Source organism: Thalia democratica, chromosome 4, assembly GCF_965202585.1.
Source record: "Thalia democratica chromosome 4, ktThaDemo2.hap1.1, whole genome shotgun sequence".
NCBI classification, from domain to species: domain Eukaryota; kingdom Metazoa; phylum Chordata; class Thaliacea; order Salpida; family Salpidae; genus Thalia; species Thalia democratica.
In genome coordinates this window covers 36172935-36199156 of record NC_139168.1, presented here as the reverse complement: position 1 = coordinate 36199156, position 26222 = coordinate 36172935, and the positions used below count along the sequence as shown (strand labels likewise).

Sequence of the window (26222 nt, the reverse complement as noted above, 5' to 3'; positions counted from 1 at the left end):
TGTAAAACAAATTTAATTGTCTTAATGTAGAACACAAAAGTTCGCGAGCATAATCTTCTTTTTTCATTTTCTTTACATGCTTGGTAGGGCGGTATCAGTCAAAAGAACTTCAAACCTTTTCTTTACAAGAACTCGTTCTCTAGAATTTTTGTCATCTGGAGAGAATCTTGCAGGGTGAGCTGAGATTGTTGGTTCTCCGTCAGGTGATACTTTTTTCAAGGTGTAAACTCGGCTACCCTTCTCATCAATGTAGTACTGCAGATACATGATTTTCAAATTTAACTTTACTTTAAAAGCAGTCTGTTAGAAAAAAAATTAAGTTGCTGACTAATACATTTATGATCTAGGATCTTTTATCAGTACAATTTACTATCAAAAATATTTTTATAATTAAAATTGAGTCCGTCTTAAATTTAATATTTAATTAAAATGTTGTATTAATAACATTTGAATTCAAAATTCTTTAATCAGAACAAAGTGTGTGTAAATCTAAACTATTACATTAAATATATTTAATATTCTATTAATAAAAATATGTTAAAATGATTTAACATTAATAATATTTAGTGTATTGTTTAACATTTTCGGAAAAAATTGTACTAATTCTATTTTATTAGTAAAGGAGTACTATTAAACAGAGTTGCCAAAGATTTTTGAACTTATTTCCAGGATTCTGAATATATACCAGAATTTTAAAAGAACAAGTATTTTGGTCTATTTTTAATTTAAATTTAATTAAAAATGAAAAACTGTCTTAAATAGTATAACAACATTGAAAAGATACTGTAAAGCTACTTAAAATGTGTTTTTAAATAAAAAAATTAATGATACAAAATTTTTCTATCTACATTCTACATGATTCATTCAAATTTATATTAATTTACATGTAAAAATAGCTTAAAACTCCAGGTATTTAGTGTTTTTTGTTTTAAATTTTAGTTTTTTCCAGTTTTTTTCTACAAAGTTAAAATTGGGTATATTTCAAATGTTAATTATTTTTTTTTCTATAAAAAGTATCTGTTAATATATAAGAACCAAAGTCAATTTTTAATGAACTACTAGACCCCCTTATTGCCTTATAATATATATATATATAGAATTAAGTTATTTAACTTGATAAACCAAATCTTTCACACTGAGCCCACCTTAAGGGCTTAATTAATAAAAAGGTTTATTTCAAGATGTAAAACTCAAAGGACTCAAGTTTGGTGCTTATGCACTCATCAGCTTCAAAACAAGTTTAAAATAAAGCTTAAAACAAAACACACAAATGAAAGTTAAAAAATTTAGCGTAAATAATGCTTTAAAAGTTATTAATATAAATATACGCTTTTAAAGTTTAACAAGTTTCAATTTCATCTTAAAATAATTTAAATTTTAAATTTTATCTTAATTTTATCTTTATCTCTTTCAATTGTCTGTCTTAACATACAGTAATTCACTGAAGTTTTATAAATTTTTGCCAGTTCATTGCCAATTGGTATATCAATTTTTGCACATGCCGTTTTGCATGATTTTTGATAGTTTCAAAATTACATCATAATCTATTTATGCTAATTTTTTTAACTTTCATTTGTGTGTTTTGTTTTGTGCTTTATTTTAAACTTGTTTTGAAGCTGATGAGTGCATAAGCATAAAACTCAAGTCCTTTGAGTTTTACATCTTGAAATAAGCCTTTATATATATATATATATAAATAAAATAAGGTTAATGTTCAAACTTGAACACTTTCTACTGAGCCCACTTGAAGAGCTAAATAATTTATTAAAATAACAATTTTAAAAATGCTGGAACATATGTTTCATAAAGACAAAAAAGATTGTCTCTAATCTTCAGCTAGTTAAAATTTAAAATAAAAAGCACTTTGGTAAACAAAGATGCAAAAGTTTACAAAAAAACAAAAACAATTAAATGTTGTTTTCGTTAATTTTAGTTGTTTGATTATTTAGATGGTAGATAGATTTTTGCATTGAATATTTGTAATGTACAATGTTCAATTTTTACGTCATATTTTTTTTTTTTTTTGTAAACTTTTGCATCTTTGTTTACCAAAGTGCTTTTTATTTTAAATTTGAACTGGCTGAAGATTAGAGACAATTTTTTATTGTCTTTATGAAACATATGTTCCAGCATTTTTAAAATTGTCATTTCAATTAATTATATGTATGTAAACCATAGTTAGTCATTTACTAAAAAATAATCCAATTAGCCCAGAAAGTTATCTTGTAAAGTTTGTTTGAAACATTAATATAACAGAAAACTTACTAATGCTAAGTATTTTAATATTATCAGTTTTGTCACTCTTTTAAGAAAAAAGTTAGACTGAGTGCATAGCAACCCTTTAACACTAAAGTATAGTAAAAAACTAAAATTTACCTACAACAAATTAAAATTATTTCAAGACATGAAAATTTTTACATGTGCAATTTAAAAGTTAAACATTTTTGAACATTAAGTTTAAGTTATTTTAAGTGTTCATTTTAGGTTAGATTAAAAAAAACTATGTAACTAATTTTAAATGAACTTGTTTTGAAATTTTAATTTTATCTAAAAAATTTCAAAACTTTAACTTATCAATTTTCATCCAAGCTTTTACGTTCTAAAATTTTTCAAAAACTAATAGAATGCTACTCATTTAGGCAAATCAAGACAGCTCAGTATAGTTGGAAATTCTTTAGAAACTTAAGCTTATTTTACCTTATTTTTAAAATTCAGGCTGACTCAGGCTTGTATGTTTTTTTTTTTGCAAAACTCAAACTAGTAAATTTTTTCCTTGATATCTGAACAGTTTGTTTTAACAACTTTTTTTTCTTGAAAATAGTGTTTTTTTAAGTCCTTCCATTATTGTTTTGATACTATAAGGGCATAGGGGGGGTAAACACCCTTTTTTGGTTTTTTATCTTATCTTATATAGTTTTTACTAAGCTACAAGATGCTTTTTACAGATTTTAAAAATTCAAAATAATTTTTGAGATATAGCCAGTCAAAGTTGGAGGCAACAATAGGAACCTTATAAGAGGCGCAAACTAAAACGGCAAATAACTAGAAATCACTAAAAATCTATCTCCTCCTACATTTTTTGAGATAACTACCTAAAATTTTTAGGAAAAGTTCCTTGCAATATTTAGAAAATTCTGTCTGAACAGAATTTAATTAAATTGAAAAATAAAAACTTTATAACAAAAAAACTAAAAAAATATGTTTTTTTTTGTTTATTTTTTATATAAAACTTTTATTTTTAAATTTTTTTAAAATTCCTTCCGACAGAATTTTTTAAATATATCAAGGAACATTTCCTAAAAATTTGAGGTAGTTATCTCAAAAAACTTAGGAGAAGATAGATTTTTAGTGAAATAGTCTATTTTTGCCGTTTTAGTTTGCGCCTCCCATAAGGTTCCTATTGTTGCCTCCAACTTTGACCTTTGACCAAATTGTTTTGAATTTTTAAAATCGGTAAAAAGCATCTTGTAGCTTAGTAAAAACTATATAAAATAAGATAAAAAACCAAAAAAAGGTGTTTACCCCCCTATGCCCTTAAATTATAATGTATTTAAGCTTGATTAATATTATACTTTTCCAGTTTCAGGCTCTTACTAATTAGTTTTTATCAATTTTTCTATGACTCAAGATAGTTTTTGGTCACTCAGGCTAACTTTTGAGCTTCATATAGTAACAAATCTGAACCAAGTACCATAAATCATTATTTTTTCAACTTGGTTATATCAAAACAGTTTTTAAGGTATTGTTCATTGAGTTAATTCAATATTGAATTAATTTTTATTTAGTTAATAGTATAGAGTATGAGATAATAGTGCTAACTAAAACCTGATTATGCAACTCCTAACCGTAGTAAAATGTTAATAAATAATAAAACTTAAACCGTAGTAAGAGGGTTGCTACTGTTTGAGGCACAAGACAGCTTGAGTAACCAAAACAATAAGAATATTAAATATGAGCCAAGAACTTAAAAAAAGCTATTAGTTGAACTTAAATTCCTATAAGTACTGATATTATTAAGAAATAATTTTACCAGATTCCCAAATGTTTTTGGAAATTTTTTTTCAGGTTTTCAAAATTTCCTCTAGGTTTTATACAAGTACACATTTTGGGTCTATTTTTAGTTTAAAATAAAAAACTGTGTTAAATAATATTATTGAAAAGATACTGTAAATCTACTTAAAATATGTTTTTTTTTATTGACAAAGACAACTTTTTTTTATCTATATGATAGATTTTTTGTATCAAATAGAAATTTTCTATTAATTTGTAAAAATTGTTTAAAATTACAGAATTTTCCAGGTTTTTAAGCCTAAACTGTCAAACTCCAGGTTTTTCTAAGATTCCAGGTTTTTTGGCAACCCTTATTTTATGAAACAAATTTTTTTGTCATAAAACAGTTTCAGTCAATAAAACTATCCTGAAATTTGGTATAAATATTTTAACTAGCTTGAGTTTTTAATAGATTTTAAACCAGTCTGAGTTATTCTTATTAGTCTTATTTCAATTTTAACTTGAGGCAGGGTTGCACTTTGAGTCAAAAGAACTATCCTGAGTGACCTTTAACAGTCATCCTGAGTCCTTAAATAAAACTTAACTTAACTTTTATTATCAATTATTTCAAGTTTTTAAAGAAAATTGGTTAGTAACTGAACTATCTAAATCTCATTAACAGTCTAGAGAACAAAATTCAAAAATATCTTAAAACTACCTTGAGTTTATTGTTAAAAAGCCAAACAGGCCTAAATCATCTCAAGTTTTTTTAATTCAGTTATTGAGTTATTCTGAGTGTGTGGCAACCCAAAATTAAAAAACTGATTTGAATAGTATAAAAACACATGAAATATTATGTAATGCTAATTTAAATGAGATTTTTTTAAGTAAAATTATAAATAATAGTTAAAAAAATATTGGATATTATAATATATATTTTGCATTTTATCTAACTTTCATCATGTACAAAAAAAATTATTTGAAATTGATTTTTTTCATAAATCTAGATCAAGTTAAAGTGTTTTTTCTAAAATTGTAAGATTCCTGAATATATTAGACTTTTACAGGGTTCTTGGTTTAAAAGCTGGTTTTAGAGCAGGGTTTTGACACTTTTTTTTTAAATGGCCCCCTTTTACCAAACTTACTCAAAAAACTACCATTTAAAACACCTAAGACCCTTTTCTTTTTGATCTTCATCAACAACTAGAGAATATTAAGTGTAAGTTTAAAACTATGAACTCATGGCCCCTGTGGCTCCTTTACAGCTCATGGCCCCCTGAATGTCTTTCTTGGTTTGATGTGACCCTGTTTAAGAGAAATTTATTCAAGGTGGTCTGATTACAGGCATATACAAAGGCAAGTGTGTTATCCCTTTGTTTCAAGTAAAAACCTAAACTTGAGTTTATTAATTTTTTGATATCATAAACTTACTAAAAAGATACTGTGAAGTTACTTTAAATGTTTTTGATAACAGTTAATATTCTTTATTATATAAGAACTATTGAAACTTAGACTTGTACAATATTGAAAACGTAATACCATAAGGACTTATTCACTTGATTTATTTCTTTTAAATGTTAAAAAGGAAGAATAATATAGTTCTACTTCACTGATGGAATTTTGATCATCCATATTTTTAAGGAGGAGCAACAAATAAATTTTATCAAATAAAATGGCTGATAATGTTTTTAAAAACATTCGACATTTTTAACTTAAGATTTAAAACCAGGGACTATTAGTTTAAGAGCTTGCAATTTAACCGAAAGTAACGTAGTAAAATATTTTTCTTATCATTTTCTTAAATCATTTCTTCAACAATTAAAAACATAATCGCCGTCAGTAGGACATTAGGACTCCAACCCAATAACACCACCCAAACCCACACCTAGCAACGTTTTATTAATACATGATAGATATATAAAACTAAATTTATGTTATTGAAAATAAAGAACTGGAAACATCTAGATTTTTTCAATTAAAAATTTTTTAACATAATGTTTAATTAACGAAAAATAAAAATAAAATTATTTGGTTGTAGGACCAGAAGCACGAAAAAAAATTCGGTTATTGAGTCGCACACCACTTGGATACCTTTTAACGTCTTTTCTAGGACTAGAACCCTTTTAAATTATTAAGTCATTTATTAACAGTCCTGGACATGACGTTAAACTGTTCTGGTTTAAGACTCGATAACCGAAAGGTTTTTTTGTTCACCAGGTCCTTGGACAAAACTGTTTGAGCGTTTTTGATCGTTCAATAAACAATATATAACTAATTTATAGTTAGTCTAAAATGATAATTAAGAATTTTTTTTAAACCTAAATTAAAAGAAATTTAAAGTAAACTAATTATAATTAAATATTAAATAATTATCAAATCGCCTTGCGCCAAGTGGCATAAATTTCGTTGTACACGGAAATTTTTAGTTTGGTTTGAAGCTCTAAATCCGCTAGAATCTATGACTTTTTAGTAACAAATAAAAAACTTTTTTGTTCAAATTTTGAGTTGCGGGCCTATCGTAAACTGTTATTTGTTTTAACCTGTTTGGATTTCAGAAAAAATTAAATCTAACAACTATGCTACATAGTAAACTTACTGACAACATACTACATATTATGTTAGGTTACAATTTAATAAAAAAAATTAACTTGAATTTAAACTGAATTTCATCATTTTGCTAAACCAAAAACTTTTTTTTTTAGAACATTACTAGTAAACAAAACATAACTTTTTTGATTAAGTACTAAAAGTTATTTTAATGGACTGTCATTTGTATAAAAGAAGATACTGACTGATGACTGAAGATTTACTGCACATTGTATCTGTTATACACAAAAAGCAATTTAGTTATACTGTACTTGTACTACCTGAAGCGATAAATGTGTGTACCAGGAAGGAATGCGTAAAATTAATTGATTAATTGGAAAAAAAAATCTAAATATAAAAAAAAATTGAACTTGCTTTTAGAGCTCATTACTTCTGGAATTTTGGCAACCTTTGTGTAGACGAGACAAAGACAACACACTGGAAGTAAAACTAGCAAAAAAAAATTATACCTAACACAATGATTAAGGTGAACGTTTCTGAATATTATGAAATTTTATCAAAAAAAAATCACGTTCAAAATAAATCTAAACCGAGTCTTTTACTTTAAAAGCTTGTGTATAATAAACTATTTATTTATAATAAAAAAATTGAGATATGTTGTTCTAATTAAAAGTAAATAGTTTAATTGGCAAGTTATAGATTGTTGTTGTTTTTTATAGTTCTAATAATAATGTATTATATAAGTACAATCTTTTAAGTGTAAGACAACCAACTAAATTATATTTAGATCTTTTATTTGGTGTGTTTTACCGATGAGTGTGTTGTGTATCGTTTTAATGACTCATCTGCTTTAGGAGGGAATGCAAGTATTACATAGGAAAGAAACACCATAGTTTGGTGACAATACACATAACATTTTAGCAACAGTAACACTTAACCATGACAAAGATAATTTTTTTTGTGTTATAATAATAAAATTAGTTTTTGCAACAAGTATTCATTAAGTGTTAATCTAATATTACAAAAAGAAGCTTTTCAAAAAGTTTCAAAAGTAGAAAAGTAGGGTAAAACTTTAATTTTACAATAGTAACTGCTGTTAAAAGAACGCTCACTCAATTTCTAAATAGCTGGTATTCCTCTAATGTAGGAGCTTTTCTAGAAATAAAGACAATACATTTTTCCAAGTCTGGTAATTAGTTCATAGGAGTAAAGCCCAATAAATGTTAGATTTTTATTCTCTGGTCAAATAAAGATTTTTAAACAAAATGGTCTTTTATTATTTAGAACTAAATTTTGTACTTAAACATTTAGTATCAACTTGAATTGAGGATTTTTAACCAAGATTACCAACCCAATATTTATTCTCTGTTATTAACTAGGACTTAAAATAGATGAAAAATATATTTATAGTTTTAATATTGTTATAAGCTTTGATTAAAATGTTTTTTCCATTTATGAGACTTGTAAATTGATGGTCTTTTGAAAAGACTTCAAATAAATAATTTGAATACAGTTGGTAAGTATATTCCTAATTGTATATATATTTTTTCTTTTTTTATAAGGTAGAAAATGTATAAAGGTATATCTACTAATGTGTCAAAATTCCATTGCTAATATGTGTTCTGTTGAAAATACAATTGCAGTGGGAAGAGTAAAATAAATATTTAAATGAAAACATAATATTTTCTCATTGAAATAATTGACTTATTAACACACCTCAATCAAACTATGTATTTTTTATCTTTACCTAAATAATAGTTTATGGGTCAGGAATAAAGTTAAAATTGCCACACACTCAGAATATTTAAAATTTTTCAAAATATGAGAAGAAAACCTAGACAGATATTCTTAAATCTTGAATGAGATTTAGTTGGTCCAATTTTAATATTTTGTTATTTTATCTTACCAATTTTGTTTAAAAAACTTAATGTTAATTGACTTGAAGATTATTATTTATAATTTTTTTTAGCCTTGAGGCTAGCTCCTAACTACTCAGAGAAATAATATTGTAGTTTTTGTTTTAAACCTGAAATTTATGTTTATCATAATTTGAATTTATGTTAAGCTCAACAGTTTACAGATATACAAGTTTCACTATGTATTAAAATGTTTTTAAAAACTTTTTGAGTATAAGTGTATTTATTAAAAGCTAAAATTTAAAACTAAAATTGTGGATATTGAGTTGTGTATAACCAAAATATTCTTAGGGCTTGTATTTTATAATAATTACAAGTTCTCTTACCCTGTATTGTGGATAATATCCACTAGATTTACATATTGTTTAAAGAATTAAATCTTAAAAACTAAACAGAATTAGCTAATACAGCTAGTTAATAGAATTTAAAACTATTCTAAATTTTATTTTAAACAAATTTAATTTATGGCATTAATATAAAAATTGCCAAATTAGCTAGAAATCAAGATTCCCACTTCCCAGTGTTTCTTTTGATTGCAGTATTTCAATAAAACGCTATTTTTCCCTGATAAAATTAAAAATTTTTTTTTTTAGTTTGTTTTTTCTTTCTGCATCGCTCATAAGTATTTTTAATTAAACACATAACTGATTTGTTAGTTATTTTTTTGCCACCCAGGCTGGTTAATTTTTCGCTTGAAAGAGCAGTAATATATTTAAATGACTTAAGTCAGTTTTGTATATTAAAAGAAATATTTTAATTTACTTAAATTAGTTTTAAATTCAGTTATTTAAACTTTAATGGTATTTTTTTCTAAGTAATTGAATATTAGTTTTCAAAAGATAATTTTTTGTCAAACACAAATAAACTGAAAGGATGAGTATTAAAAACTTAAGCTTTTTTTGGCTCAAATATTTGCTCAAAAAAGCTAACTTTTAAAATTGAAACCAGTTAGTTAGTATTAGTATAAAATATTTCTAAATATTTTTTCACAAGAAAGGTTTTCTTTTGTATGAGATTTTTACATAATATAAAGTATATATAATTTCATCTTTACTTATGCACTTTTTTTTCAGATAAGTTACTATTTAAGTTTTAAGCAATATGAGCCCTGAAGACGAAGTAAGTTCTCTTATTTTTATTTTATTTCATGTAGAATTAATTTATATTAAAATGTAGGAGTTTATAATTAAAATACCTTTTGGTTTCAATTAATTAGTTTTCTTTAAATTTTGTAAATAAATTGCTATTTTAAATATAGGAGTTTTAGTAGCTGATAAAGTTAATATATTGTACCTAAAATGACCAATTGTAATAAATGATTTATTTTGTTTAAAACTTTTAATGTAAATAAAGTTAAATATGCAGTATTTTTATAAATCTTATACAACCAGAATTCAAAATAAATTACTTGCTTTAGATTATTTTATTTAGGTTAAACGTTAGGTGTTCTTAATATTAAAAATTTCTTATTTTTATAAATTTTTTATAAAACAAAAGCTAGCTGGTAGGCAAAATGTAAGCAGCGGGTTAAATTCTAAATTTTGTTTCATTAAATTCAAAACTATTTTATTAAAAAAAATATTTTATATATTTTTTTATGTGAAATCTTGTTATACTAATCCAGTGGTTGGGCAGCCTTTAGGGACTTGCGGGCCAATTTACATTAAAAAAATGTGCCAATGAAATGCAACTATGAAAAACTTACTAGTTTTGTAAATCAATGGATTACTTATACAGGGTAGCCACTAAACCTGGAATCCTGAGAAAACCTGGAATTTTAGAAAAAGAAAAGAATAAGCTCAAATTTTGAACAAAAATCAATAAAAAACCTGGAGTTTTAGACAATTTTTACATGTTTTTTAAAATGTTGATTTGACACAAAAATATATCATATAGATAAAAAAATATTGTCATAATCAAAAATTCTTATCAAAAAACACATTTAAAGTAATCTTAAATGAGTAATCAACATAATCTTTTTAATGTTGTTATGCTATTTAAGACAGGTTTTTACTTGAAACTTAATTTGAAACTAAAAATAGACTGAAAAATAAGTACTTTCAAAAACCTGAAATTTTTTTAAAAACCTGGATAAAATTTGCCAAAAAACCAGTGGCTACCCTGTTATAAAAACCTCTTAAAGGAACTATAAAATTAAAAACACTGGTGATTCTAAGTATCTGTTTCTCAAAAGTTAAATTTCTATTAGAAACCAGCAGCAGGTACACCAAGGGAAACTAACAATGAAGAAAGTGATGTTCCTGAACAACAACGCAAACTTTTTATTGGTGGATTGAACTTTGATACAACCAATGAAGATTTTAGGCATTATTTTTCAAAGTTTGGTGATGTAACAGGTAATTTACAACATACTAATTGCATTTTTTAATTCAAATTTTGTACATTAAGAAAACAAAAAAACTAATATTGCTTAAATTAATTATTTTTGTATCAAGGTGAATTATTTGATAATTTATAAGCTTTTCAATTTATACTTTTTTAAACTTATGAAAACTAACTTTTTTTTTGTGTTAGATGTTTTATACACAATGAATTTTACCAATGTTTAAAACAAAGTTAAATATACATTTAATTCAGTAAGAAATAATCTTATTATATTTTAAAATTAATTAATGTATATAAAAAAAAGTTAAATATTTACATATATATTCTTATCAAAAAGTTTTTAGTAAACATCTTACTATGTATGTTATTGTTATGTATATAGTAAATACTTAAATGTTTTATTAGAATATGTTGTATTATTATAACTTTCTGTTAATATTGAAAACTATTTTTTTGCTGCATTAAGCAATAAAACTATTTTAAACTATGTAACTTTTATTTTCAAACAAGCAATTTTAGCAACAGTTTGAAATTTATCAGAAATGAGCTTGAAACAGGCTTAGTAGCAACAAGAAAGTTACTAAATACTAACAATTGTAGCTTAAGTATGGTTAAGAAAAGAGTATAGATTAAAAATTATTAGATGTTGATAGTTCAACTAAATGACTTACAGACAGCATTATCATGACGGACAAAGCAACAGGAAAGTCAAGAGGTTTTGGTTTCATAATTTATTCTCATATTTCAATGGTTAGTCAAAGAAGAAAGTCTTCAAGTTTAGATTTTATGAGTTACTATAGTTAAGTTCTAGATTATTAAAGTAGTTAAAAGTTGTAGAGAATAACAAATTAGAATAGAAAAGATGTAAAACTTTTATTTTTAGTGTTTTAACACTAAAATTTATTTCCTAACTAACAAAACAACTTTGAAAATTTAAAATTTATTGTTTTTATTAATCAATGTTATACATTATAAACTTCCAATAACTTTTTAAATTTAAAATTAAATTTGATTGTTTTCAATTAGTATTTTAATAATAAATTACAATTATTTGATAATTTTAGCTTTTTTTAATTTTTTTCTTAATTATTTTAGGTTATATTTTTAAGTTTTACTACTGTTTATGTAAATTACTTATTATTGAAAAAAAAAAATTAAACTAATGTAGTTAAACTTAAAATTGCCAATATGTTTACTATTCTTAAGTTTTGACTTTATATAATTTTGTTTTCTTCTTAAAAATGTTTCAGTGAAACAAACAAATATAAATTTAAGGATAAGATAATCCTAGTAGATTTAAAAAAATAAAGATAGTACAAATTAAATATAGACAAGTTAGTTCAAGTATAACTAAATTTTATAGTTGAAATGCAAATGTAGTTTTAATTGATCATTCACTTAGTGTAATGAAAACTTCAGTTCAGCAAAGAAAAAAGTTATAATTCTTATGTGTATATATTGTGTTTTGTTGATACAGTTATTAAATGATAAGATAAATGATAGGTTGACGAAGTTATGGAAAAAAGACCTCATACTCTTGATGGAAGAACTATTTCACCTAAACGTGCAGTGTCAAAAGAAGTCTGTAAAATTTATATTTGTATCAGTAATATAGAATAAACTGAGTTTAAATTGTTAATAAGGGTTGCCACAAAACCTGGAATTCTGGAAAAACCTGGAATTTGAAAATTTAGGCTAAAAAAATTTGGAAAAACCTAGAATTATAAACAATTTTTACATGTTAAGTAGTAAAATTTTGATTCAACACGAAAATTTTATGATATAGATAAAAAATTTGTCATCATCAAATATTTGTCAAAAATTTTAAATACATGTAAAGTAGCTTTACGGTATCTTTTCAATATTGTTATGCTATTTAACACAGCTTTTTTACTATTAACTAAATTTTAAACTGAAAATAGATCCAAAAACGTGTACATCTGGAGGAAATTTGTCAAAAACCAGTGGCAACCCTTAATATTAATATAAATTCTTGTTTAAGGCATATTTTAAAAAAACTAAAATTTATTTATTTTAATTTCATATAGTTTTACTATAAATAGACCTAACAGCTTTATACAGAGATTTACCTTAATTTTTTTTTTAGGAAACTGAAAAGAACAACGGCGCACTTTCACAAGTAAAGAAAATTTTCGTTGGTGGCATAAAAGAAGATACTGAAGAAGAGCATATCAGAGAAGTTTTCAAAAAGTTTGGAGAAATTGAAAGCATTGAGGTAGGTCATAAAAAAGCTGGAGTTCTTGTAATTTTTTGATTATTATTTTATAAAAAAATTCAGTTGTTAATTCTTCTTACTAACGAAAAATAAGTAGGTAAAAGCTAGTAAAAATATATACTTATATCTTAAATAAATTTATTAGTTTAAAGTAATTTTGTAGTTTTATGGTATTAAGTACAAATTCAACTCTATCAAAACCTATTTTAAATATTTGCTACATAAACTTCTAATGATCTTTGAATAAGTGTAATATCCGTATTATCTATTATTGCATTTAAAATTGCTAACTTTAAAATGTTGTGTTTAGATTTAAGAAATTAAAATTACAAAAACTTCATAATGAACAAGCTTTCAATGGTACAAAATAAATCATGGTTATAACCAAGTTTAAGTATGCTTAATTATTTTCTCAATAAAAACTCAGGTGTTGGTGGACCGCGACACTCAGAAGAAGCGCGGTTTCGCCTTTGTATCTTTTCTGGATCACGACGTCGTGGACAAGATCGTCACGCTCAAAACGCACACCATCAACGGGCACAGTTGCGAAGTGAAGAAGGCGATTCCGAAGACCGACATCAAAAAGTTCAAGGCTGACGACAGGAGAGACCGCGATCGCGGTAAGCATGTTTAATAAAAAAGTTTTTGACAATTAATAAAGTGCTAAGAACTCTTTCACATCTTTATTTAAAAAATTCTTTCTGCAGAGTACAGAAGGTCGCCACCTCCCAGAGACTACGATAGGTATGCGCCTCCTTCAAGGTCCGCTTACGACAGGTACGCGCCTCCTTCCAGGTATGAACCTCCGCCGAGGTACGCAGACGAGAGGAGACCGCCTTACGAGTCCCGCTACCCCTCACATCCTTCAGATTATGGTTTGTTTTTGTTAAGTGTTTAAAAAAATTAAAAACGTGAAGTAAAAAATAAACATATTTCTTGACTAAATAGTTATTATTTACTTTTTTGTGCCTTAATTTTTTACAACAACTGAAGTATTCATATTAAATATAAGTATTTATATTTTTAGATCGCTACAGGGACTACTATCGTGATCATCCAAGATATGGTTAGTTTCAATTATTATTTTTTATTTTTTGCATTATTAATGATTTAATATAATAAATTTATATAGATTTTTAAAATGTTTATTGTTTTACATTATGTACTTTATTATTTTTTATTTTTTGCAAAATCAAGTTTTTTTAATATAGTAAGGCATGACAATAAAATGATATCAAGCACGTTTTTTAAATATTAGCTGTATTCTAGTCATGAATCTTTAAGGTTACTAGACCAAATATGAAATAATAGTCGATATTTTAGGCGAATTTTGTAAAAGTATCTGAATATAAATTAATCAACAATGATAATGTTTTTTTCTCCTTGTAAGCACAGGAGCTTGAAATAAAAACAGTTTTTCCTTAAAATATAATGTAGTTTATTTTTTCTTTTAAATTAAAAGGTTATTTAAAAAGCTCAGTAAATAGCATAATATTATATGTATAATAAGACAAATTTGTAAAAAAAACTAAATTGACAGTTTAAAAAATATTTAAAACTAATCTTATGGCAGCTACTTAAATTTGTGTTAATTTGTGCTTATTATTTTTTATAAATGTTAATTATAGAAACAATCTTTGAAATTTTTAATAATTAGATGCAGTTGAAGTTAATGTAAAACTAAGTAATTTTTATTTTGCAGTAAAACATTTTTATGAAGTAATTTTTCAGTGCAACTTTAAAAAAATATAAAGGTAATCTAAATAGTTTTGTAAATTGTTCTTAAATTTGTTTTATGTTCACAGCTGATTACAGACCACCAACTGATTACTACAGGCGTGAAGGTATGAATTTAAATTACTTACATAACTTTTTCTAGCTAACTATGAAATTTTGAATAAGGATGTTGGAAAAAAATAAATATAGAGTAAATCTTTTAAGAAATATATAAACCTTTCAAAATAAATAAATTCAAAGGTTTTTATTTTTAAAGGAGTTATTTTAAATTTCATGATTCTTACTGAGCCTGCTTAGTTTTTATATCATGAAATTAGATTGAAAAGTTCGTTTGTAGTATACTTTATTAGAAAGAATATTAAAATTTAAAAGTTCTGTTTTAATATTCGAGTTTTATTTTTATATCAGAAAATTTTTTAAATTTCAAAAACTTACTTTATGAAAGTATTAAACAGTTTTTAAAAGCAAATATATGTTTTTATTAATGTCAGTCTGCAAGTATTTATTATTTAATTTTTAGTTGATTCTAATTACTAAGTGAGTTGTTCAATGGCGAATTAAAGGTTTTATATGATGTTTTATTTAATTAAAAACCAAGTTTTTGTTTTTGTTTCATAAAGTACTAGCTTCTCTTTATAGAGTAAATTTATTAGATATGAGATAAACATTTTAGATTGTTTTATTGCAAAATAAAATTATATTATAATTTTCTACTCAGAGTATACAGTTTTTGTCTTAGTTATTTTGAATAATGGCTGAGGTTTTAACAGTCCACAGTTATTTGTTGATACATGCATCAATTTGTTGGTTAATTTTAGTATTTAGACGATGCACAGATAACGAATATTGCCGCTTCAAGTCGTCAGTTAGTAACAGTCAGACCTCAGACGACTCGTTTTATTGCATAGAAGCGGACAGATTAAGATTTATAAGGCAACATAAATACATGGATGCAGATTCCTGCAGTTTAGACGATTATTTAGTGTATACAAGCTCGCCGGACACTTCGCCTAATTTAAAGCATAGATGTGAGATTTTTTTTTTTTGTGAGATGTAGTTTGTTTTTTTATTTTTATAACTGAATAGATGTTAAACCATTTTAAAATAGCTAGCTAATTTTAATGTTTTACATAATTGAACCGTTAAATAAAGTTATGTTAAATTTTTTATAGTTAAATAATGATTTCTAATTTTATAAAATACTTCCAGCATACGAACGCCCCCCTTATGATAGGTACGCATATGAAAGACCTGCTTATGATGGTAAGCTTTTATAACTACACTATCTGATTAAAAACTTTAAGTAATTTAAAGAAATACATCATAATGGTAACTGATATTTACTTACACCTGATAAAAGGAATTAAAAATACCTGATTTATGGTATAAAATAGTTTGAACTGTTTATTTAGTTAAAAAAGTGTTGGATATGAATATTTTTTCATATTTAAATTAAAAAAGGGTTATTTTGAAACAAATTGGTATCTTTGAAAATCTATAGATTGTAAAAATATACAATTAAAAGCATGTATAAAAAAAAATCTTTTCTGCAGAGAGAAGACCTCATGAAAGAGAAGCTAGGGCTTACCCGCCACCAAGGTAAAAAATACTTAAAACATTTCACCTAACATTTATTATATCATTTTTTACCAATTACATGTTTTTTATTTACTTAATTGCTAAAAAGTACTACACAAAACTGATTTTTTTTCATACGAACTATTTTGTTTATTCAAAGGCGTTATTTTAGGAGCCCTCCGTCGCATTACAGAAGAAGCCCGCCCCCGATGAGCAGGGGAACACCCCCGACTGAAAGTCGCTATGCAGCCGACGACTACTACAAGGGATCGAAACCTGGCGCGTACGTTGATGCGTACAAACACGAAGAAAGCTCGTTTGGAGCGGCTAAGTTGGGCAAGCACGCCGCCAGGTCTGCTGCTCCATACGGTTAGTGTTAACATTATTTATAAAGTCATCTATATAAGGTTTTTTTTTCTTAATAATTAAAATTTTTTTAATTGTTTTTTTTTTCTAATTAGTTGTAAGGTAACCTAGTTATAAATAACAGAGAGGCCCAAGTCTCCAGGAGCCTCCAAATACTCTCCACCCAAGGAAAAACCGCATCAATTGTCCAGATATTATTAAGAGCTCAACTTATCAGGTATAATATTATTGTTTGTAATGAAATATTTTCACTCCACCCTTGCTATTTAATTTTTGTTACAGGTGGTTTAATAATTTAATAAAAAATTTTAGGACACTTCAACGAACATGAAATAGTTGACACGGAACAATGAAGACAAACTTTTAGCAACTAACTTGAAATTTTATTTATTTTTATATCGTCTCAAAGTTTTAACGTCATCATGTCTACTTTAGTTAATTGGTTTTTGAAGCTCAACCATTTTTTTATATGTATACAACAGTTTTGAACATTTAGAATTAACAACAGTTTTTTCTTCTGCTAACCATGTGTGTATTTCTACAAGTTCTAGGCTAATTGAGCTTATTTACTTATAGCGTAATTTTTTAAAATTAAAATTTATTTCGATCATTGTTTCGTAAGTATGTTTATATATAACAACTAAATGAATAGAAAACCAAAATTGTTGTGATATTAATATTTTTGGAGCTTAGACAGTTCAGGTAGACAAAGCTAGAGCTCAGTGTTAATTTTGTTCGTTTTATTTGTAGTTCAGATTGAGATTTCGTTTCCTTGTTCATTAAAAATTAGTTCAGTTGAAAGTTTTTATTCTTGTTTAGTTGAGAAAAGCTAGTTGGTTTTCAATAAATACAACAATATGATGGAATTTAAATGAAGAAACTAAATGTTTGAAAGATAGATAAGCGCAATTAACGATGACGTTCTCTAAAAGATGACTTAAAGACAGTCCTAAAAAAAACTAATATTTCATCAACTAGAAAATCAAGAAAGTCCATTAAGATCTTTTCAAATATTTAAAACTTAATTTTTACTTTTATAATAGGACTTGGAAACTTGATTAGCTAGTTAGATTTAACAAAATAAAAGTTTAAAATAAGGTTGGGTTCAACAAACCGCGTTATTTTAAAGAATAGTTCAAAAAAAGTTTGAAGAAACCAGTTTGAAACGACATTGTAATGAAATAAGCTTTTAATTGGGCACTTTTCGCGAGGGTTGTAATATTTTGAACTTGTATGTTGTTAGCTATTTGTTTCATACCCAAATTTTCATTCGCTTATTCCATACTTAGCCAGCTAAATATAGTATTTATTTTTATTGAAAATACGTTTATAAAGAGCTAAGATTTATCTTTAATTAAATAAGGGCATAGGAGAGTGTATAAATCACTTTCTACAACTTGATTTTATTATGTAGAGTTTTAATTAAGTTGCAATTTACAGATTTTTGAAGCTCATAATAATTTATTAGTTAGACCCGGTAATAGTCGAAGAGTGAAATAAGTTCCTTATGAGAGAATAAAACTAAATCGACGAATATTTTTTTAAAATTTATCTCCTACGATATCGAGATAAATAACTCAAGTGCTTAGGAAACTTTTACTTGCAATATTTAGAAAAAAATTTCGTAATAGGATTTATAAATATAAAGAAATTAAAACTTTACAACAACAAAATTTAAACGAAAAAAAGGTTAGTTTTACTATTTGTAGTGTACCTTAGCCTAAAATAACTTTTTAATACAGTTACCTCTCGTTTAGTTTCTAATTTTAGAATTCTCAAAAACTACAAGCAAAGTAATTTGAAAAATCTTTAATATTATAAATTTAATGTATGTATTTAATTAACAATTTAATTTTTTGATTTAAGTTTTTTAAACATAAAAGAAAATAATTTATTACTTAAAAGGTTAATATCAAACAATTTTAGCTTGTACCTTCCTTAAAGAAACTATTGAACAGCATGGCTTGGCTCTTAAAGTTTTAGGTGTCTTAGCCCCCATTTTACCTCTAAAGTTTAATCAAACAATGTTCAATTTCTTACAATATTTATGGCATAAAGTTTCATTTTAATTCAATAAATATCTTATTTTTAGCTATTTTGTTCCTTGCCCACCTAACAACAAATTTGTCGTGCATGACATTAGAGAAAGATCCTTCTCTGACACCATGCAAGACAAGTTACATCTTAGATGGGCAAGGAAAAAAGTAGAAAAAAACTTTGTATAGACATAAAAATATTTTGTTAAAAAGCCGTCACTTATATGTACAATTTTAATAAAAACTATTTTTGTAAACAAAAAAGGGTAAAGTCACCATATTATAATTAATCAAATTCATTATTAGAATATAGCCAATATAGTAGGTACATTTGCTACCTCTCGTTAATTTACGTTCTCTCGTTTGGCAACGCACTTTTGATGTGAACACAACTTGCGTAGATTCGCGAGGGGTGTCTGTAATTTAAGTATCTTATAAATTACAAATTAGACAAGATTAAGGTATATTTATATAAGTTTCTTAGGTTGTATGAGCCTACGTCGATTACAGCGCAATTCTGGCTCACTGTATATTCTTAACAAATTAAATGCAATATACAGAACAAAAAATTTTTCTAAGAGTGTGTCAGCTCTGAAAATGAAGTAAGTTGTGGCTATACGGTCATCAAAAATGGCACCTATTTGCGCTAAATACAATTAAATATATGAAATTTGTTGCTTATTTCAAAATATATGCTATATAAAAAGCACAATTTTCTTTTTAATAAATTTTCATCTATAAATACATGCTTGTCCAGACATTTCTGCTCGGCGAACTATACGTAGACCATCTCTAACATTAACTATTAATTTTTTTGTGAAAATACGATACTTTTAGCATTTCAAGCAGCTAATTTCTTATAAACTCCACAAGAAACCGAGTGTTGATAAAAGAACTATACAGGGACTTCTAATAGACTTTTTTTTAGAACTTGCGTATTGCCTAGAGAAGGCCTCCGTTTTATAACATTGCTCTGTATTGTTGCTGAAAACAACACTATAGTCATAATTAGTCATTATTCTAACGTAACTTAAGTATTTATTGCTAAAAAAGATTTTAAAATAAAACACAAAAAATGTTTTTATAGGATTTACAGAGTTAACTGTTTTTAGCTTTAATGTTTTAGTAAGTTTCAACTAATTAAGTTATTTATTCATACTTCGAGCTGAATTTTATTATAAAACTGTCCTTGTGATTTATGTTCTAATATGTAATCATAGTTGGCCCGTATTCAACAGAACTTAAACCATGGTTTTATTCATTTAAATATTGAAAACAAATGTTTATACAATATGAAAAAAATAAGTTTGAAGGTAGTCTGACGATTTGTAAATATCACCCTTTATTATCACTTATAAAATCCTTTATGAAATACGCTTTCGCTTAAATTGCTCCAATTTTTTTTCTATCCGTTAACTAATTTATTTTTAAAGCTTTTATTAAGCTCAATAATAAAGATTTGTGAAATCGATTTGAATTTTATCACAAGCTTTGAAGGTTTACCGTATATGGAGAAAGAAAAAAATTATCATTCTTGCAAAAACATAAAAAAGTCTTCCATTAAATTTCTAAATAAATTTTGTAGACAAAACTTTTAAAATATACTTTCATAAATTTTAAAAAGATAAATGTTTTATAAAATTAATGTTTTTTATAGTTGACTTAGATATATAACATATTCTTAGTTGGCTGACATATTTTTACAACTATAGACAACATGTGAGTAACTATCGTTGAACATTATTTAAAAAAATATTACTTGGACTTGTTGTTGCAAGAACTTTTAAAGGCAAGGCTACTTTGTAATGTGCAATCCAAGGGTCAGAAAATTGCGGGGTAAATAATTTTAGCAAGCCAAGCAATAATTTTAAGCTTGCGACTTGCTATTTTCAAAATAATAACTGAACCAGTAGAATTCAAAACCAAGCTTTTTATAATAAAACTTTAAAAATATACTTTAGTTTTTAATTGTTAGTAAACTGTTGCTTACTTTTGTTTATTTTATTACAAATTTTATCTATAGCTGTACTTATTTTTGATTAGAAAAAAAAAATTATCATAACTTGGTCTGCGAAAGATTTTTTCTTTTAAAGTAGCTATTTTCACTTAACTTGAACCGCTGTAACCAAGGGCAGCTTTTAGACTAATTTTCTTGGTCCTTTTCTATCTTTGATAAAAAGATAAATTATACAAATAATGAAGTTTAAATTATTTATTGAAAATATTGTGTAATCAAAACCTTTTCACACGTTAGTAGATTTGTTTGTTCTTAATTTGAATTTAAACTTAGAATTTAGAAAACTTTAGTAAAAAAATTAAATTAGTTGTGTGTACACCTTGCGACCAGCTGTAAAAAAGTTTTATGTCAAAAGTTACTTAGGATGACATATAAAACATAAAAATAACTATTTAAAAGGAATCCTGTCGCTATTTCGCCTAACATTTTTAGTTTAACGTTCTAATGAAAGTAACTATTTAACATAAGAAGCTGCAATTTTACTTCAAAAATCTTTATTGTTAGTTATTTATATTGTACTAAACTTATTTGTTTTAAAATATAAGGTTATTTAAAATAATTTTTGTTTATTGTAAATATATAGCAAATGAAAATTTAAAAACTTTATAATAACATAACACTTTAGTTTTGATACTTGTTTATTTTAGTTATTAAAATTTTCATTCTTGTAGTTCATTAAAAACTGACCATTTTTTTAACTACTACTCAACCACGAAAATAACCATAATGAAATTTAAACATTTATTTAAACTAAAATTTAAATAAAAATGTTTAGTACTGTTTTATATTTAAAAATACTTTAATACTTCTAATGCACAAGCATTAAATTTATCATGGTGACAATTAAGTTTTTTCATTTAAAAACTTTAGCTTTTAATTTTTAAGCTGCCTAGCTTTTTTATTTTGTGTTATGTATATTTATACTTGTTTTTGTGTTTAGATTTTAGCAAATACTTAATATTTATTTATATTACCCACAAACTTAAAAAGTATTAGTTAATAAATTTTTATTTTTCGTTTGTTGTCTTTAACTTAAAGCTTGAACTTCAATTAAGTGTTAACCAACATTTAACATCTACTAAAACTGTCTACAAATTTAAAAAATGTTTATTAACTTTCAAAGTTTTTGTTTTAAGCTTAGAATTTATTTTGTTTTCAAGTTTTAACCAACAATTAGATATATTAACACTTTATTTTGCAATACCTCAACTTCTTAACTTTAAATTTATTTATGTATTCTAATAATAAAAAATTATACAGTATCCTTCTTTTATTACACTGACATATGTTTCTGTGTGTTAAACGAGTCAACACACTTGAACTGAGCTCTGTAAAAAAATAAATACTGTAAGGAAAGAATAGAAGCTAAAGTAGGTATATACATGTGTCCATTAAAAATAATTGCTTTAGGTTTTTATAAGTTAATAATAGATAGAATACTTAATTTTAAATCCGACTGTTATAAAACTATATAATATTTATAATTATTAAGTCTAGATTAAATAAATTAAAGTAAAAATACAATATTAAAGAATTAGTTCTTCCTTCGTTTTCATGTAAGTAGTTTATATTATGATTTGTTATCTAATTTTGTATTTTTACTTTTAGTTTATTAAATTAAGACTTAATAATTATAAGTATTTTATAGTTTTATAACAGTCGGATTTAACAATTCTATCTATTATTAACCTATAAAAACCTGTAGCAATTATTTTTATTTTTAATGGACTCATGTATTATACCTACTTTAGCTTCTATTATTTCCTTACAGTATTTATTTTTTTACAGAGCTCAGTTGAAGTGTGTTGACTCGTTTAACACACAAAAACATATGCAGTGTAATAAAAGAAGGATACTGTATAATTTGTGATTATTATATATTCCAGTGAACTTGTTTCGCTAGGATATTTTGTTAACAAACGCTTAGTTTTATATCTTGAATAGTTTATCTATTCTAGTGAGCTAATTGAGCTTCTTATTTTTGCGGTACGTTTTAGTATCTTATTGAATACTATTAGTAATATTAGAATAACAACTGTGTCAAGACTATCTGTTTTTTTAACTTGTATGAAATCATTTAGTTGCAAATTATTAAGTGCTTTAAACTAATGTGTTAAAAAGTTTAATTACTTTTTAAGTTATTTAGGTGCTAAAAAAACAAAACTTGGGACGGGTCAAATATGCATTAAGACATTTTGCACGAAATGTTTATTTTTATAACGGGTCTTTTTTGCATGATAGTAAAATATATATATATTTTTTAAAACAAAAAAAAAATTGTTATAAAAAAAAAAAAAGGCTTAAACTTATTGTTACCCGGACTTGGAGCCTCACTGGTTTCCTTCGAAATTGCCTCGGTCTCAGGCTCGACAATCTCATCAGATTCCAGGTTAGCAGTAGTCTCGAAACAACTCATTTCGGTGCACGAATGTGTGCGTGGCACTTTCAAGACTAATGCCTTTTTTAGGGGTTTTAAGGACATAACTATATAATCTATATAACCAAATATAATAAAACTAAGTAATGTTGTTTTATTATGTACAAATAAACGCAATGACAGCTCACAATAAGTCTAAACACTTAAAGTTAACAATTAGAAGGAAAACGTGCTCTGGATTCCCTCCTTGACGTGTCACTGGTCTCCGGTCACTCAGCTTCTGGCACTCGACGTTAGTCCGTCTCGTTTACAGAATCTTGATGAACGTGGCTTGATCTTCTTTCGTTTCCTTTCCGTAATCGGAGCGTGGCGATAAAATACAATATAAATAGACACGATGATATAAATATGTATAAATATTACAATACAAGTACAATAGTAAGTAGATACGATAATATAATTATGTATAAATATTACGACAGAATTATTTAAAAGTACGAAAACAACTTGTTCGTAGAAGTGTAGCTAAGGTTGACGCCACAGTCTGTGTGGGCTTGCTCGATAAGATAAATGTTCAAGTTTGTTTCCTTGAAAGCTGAGGACTCAATCGTGGAATTCAGTGTTCAAATTGATCCAAAGACGTTGTCTGCTACAGTATGCGTAGGCTTATGAGTATGGCACGTTAACAACTCAAATCGAGTTGTTCGCCCCGTCGACGTTGTTGAATAAGAAGGTTTTCTCGGGTGTCATCTAGCTTTTCCAGGATGGCGACTTATGTTCAGAGCGCCAAGAGAAGGTTTTTCCAAAGATTAGCTAGCTTTTCCAAGATGGCGGCTAACGCTCAAATTTGCGAGCAGCAGAGTGTCGCTTCGTGCTTGTTTCGAGGTAAATGACCTGCTTCACGCTCTGATTGGGTGTATTTATAGTTTTTCGATTCTTTTTCTAGAATTTCCAATAATCACGCGATCTCTCATTTGATTCTCTCATTTTCCTAGACTTTGGACTGTAGATCACTTGATCTATCATTTAATTCTCTCATTTTCCCTTAGCCACACCCATAAACAAGCTATTTCCAGTTCAATCAAGAAATCAAAGACAAAAATCATTTTAACTAGCACTTATTTTGTTTGTGAAAAATAGTATTTTTTGGAATTAGTTTTACTATATTTATTTGTTGTTTTTTTAAAGGAAAAATATAATATCAAGTGATTAACATTAATTTCTTTAATTTATCAAAATTTGGACACAAGGCAAAATAAGATTTTGCATAAGTGTCCTACAAAGTTAAGGGGTTATAGGTAAAGTAACAGTGATAGTAAAAAAAATAATTTATAAAAAAAACAACTTTCAACCTTAACAAAATTGTCTTTTAGCAAAAGTGACCCTCCGTGCAAAAGTGTCCATTTGTGCATGTTTGAAACCTACCCAACAAAAATTTATTACTTTAAAAAATTTTACGTATAGAACTAACAGCTATTTATTTAGTACAATAAAAAATGTATTTGTTACAATCAAAGAGTCATCTTTAAATACATATTGCTAAAAAAAAAGTACTTTAAACACCAACTGAAATAAAAGTTTGTTGTGATCTAAATTAAAAACACTTTGTTTAGACCAGGGTTTCCCTATTTTTTTTTGATAAGGCCCCGTTTAAAGAAACAAAAAAGCTATTGCCCCTCCGACAAGATTTCTCAAAAAACTACCCTTAAACACGCCTAAAATTTTTTCTCTCTTCATCATTAACTCCAGAATTTTAGTGTAAGTTTCATATTAAAGCTTTGCGACTTCCCCTTTTACAGCTTATCTCCCCCTAAATTTCCCATAACATCTAGTATAAGTTTCAAAACTACCTTTTTTTTGCTCTTCATCATTAACTCCAGAATATTTAGTGTAAGTTTCATATTACGGCCTCATGTCCCCTCTATTACTCACGGATCTCCCTTTGCAACTTATGACTTCAAAATTTCTCAACTGATTTTTTTTTTCTAATTTTTTTATAGAACTTAAATTGGTTTATTTAAGTTTGCAACAGCTGATTGTCAGTTCAGACTGGTGGCAGTGATCACATGATTGGATTGTTGATGTGTTTTTTTTTGTAGCGTCGGCAGATACTTTCTTGGAGATTTGAGCTTCATGATTTTCCCACACTTGGTGGTTTTTAGTGTTGAGATTTTAACCTTGTGAGTGTTTGAAAATGGCGTTTCACCACGGGATTTTTTTTTCATTTAAATAGATAGTATTTTTTCATTCAATATTTTGGTTAGATTTATGTTAACGGAGGATATAGAAATACAAGTGATGACAAATCGCTTGCTTGACCTTCAAAAAACGTTTATCTTTGTGGATGGAAAAATAAGTCTGATGCTTTTTTACCATAACGAAGGCCAATTTAGGGAAACCCTCATTTAAAAAAAACGAGTTTTACATTGCTAAATTAATCATGATTTTTAAACTTAAACAAAAAAAAACCTTCTAAAATGTAAGCTCTTTCAATAAACGTTTGATGTCGATCTTAAAAATGTAATTAGAATGCAGAAAGTATACTAACTATGATAGTAATTATTTTAAAGATTTTATAGCTGTACCATGCTTGAAATTAGTAGTAGATACTTAATAAATAAAATTATGTAAAAATATCTAAAATGAAGCTAGGATAAAGAATCAACAATTGTTAAAAATAATCTAACATACAGTATTTATATTTATTCTTTCAAAAATTTATTTTCTGCAACTAACAGATAAACATTTCAAAGAAGACCACAAGTTAAACAAAATAATAAACATAAATAATTGTAAAATTTCATATAGCTGCATGAGCAATATTAAGAAACTAATCAAAAAACACAATCGAAAATACTTAAAAACAAGAAACGATGATCCAAATGAAACACTTTGCAACTGCCGAACAAAAAACAAATGTCCCCTTAAGAATAAATGCTTAGTTCAAAATGTGGTATATGAAGCGACAATCAAATCGGAAAACGAAACAAAAAACTATTTGGGTCCAACGGGTGGAACTTCCAAAAAAAGATGGTACAACCATATTAGTGACTTTAAAAACTATAAAGAGAACGGA

The 26222-nt window shown here is 26.1% G+C and overlaps 1 protein-coding gene across 2 annotated transcripts; it reads left to right on the top strand.

Annotated features, from left to right (window-relative positions):
* Positions 1-9524: 9524 nt before the first annotated feature.
* On the top strand, positions 9525-17320 carry LOC145834273 (uncharacterized). Of its 2 annotated transcripts, XM_082941660.1 has the most exons (14): positions 9525-9572; positions 10663-10810; positions 11473-11549; positions 12303-12380; positions 12907-13035; positions 13463-13655; positions 13743-13910; positions 14063-14101; positions 14841-14879; positions 15982-16035; positions 16326-16371; positions 16523-16719; positions 16841-16933; positions 17029-17320. In XM_082941660.1, exons 1-13 carry the CDS (start codon positions 9555-9557, stop codon positions 16915-16917), a joined length of 1263 nt encoding a protein of 420 aa, XP_082797786.1. In that variant the 5' UTR covers positions 9525-9554; the 3' UTR covers positions 16918-16933; positions 17029-17320. The 2 variants fall into 2 exon arrangements, with proteins under 2 accessions (XP_082797786.1, XP_082797787.1); XM_082941661.1 differs by lacking the exons at positions 9525-9572; positions 11473-11549 and having other exon boundaries at positions 10672-10810.
* The last annotated feature ends 8902 nt before the right edge of the window (positions 17321-26222 follow it).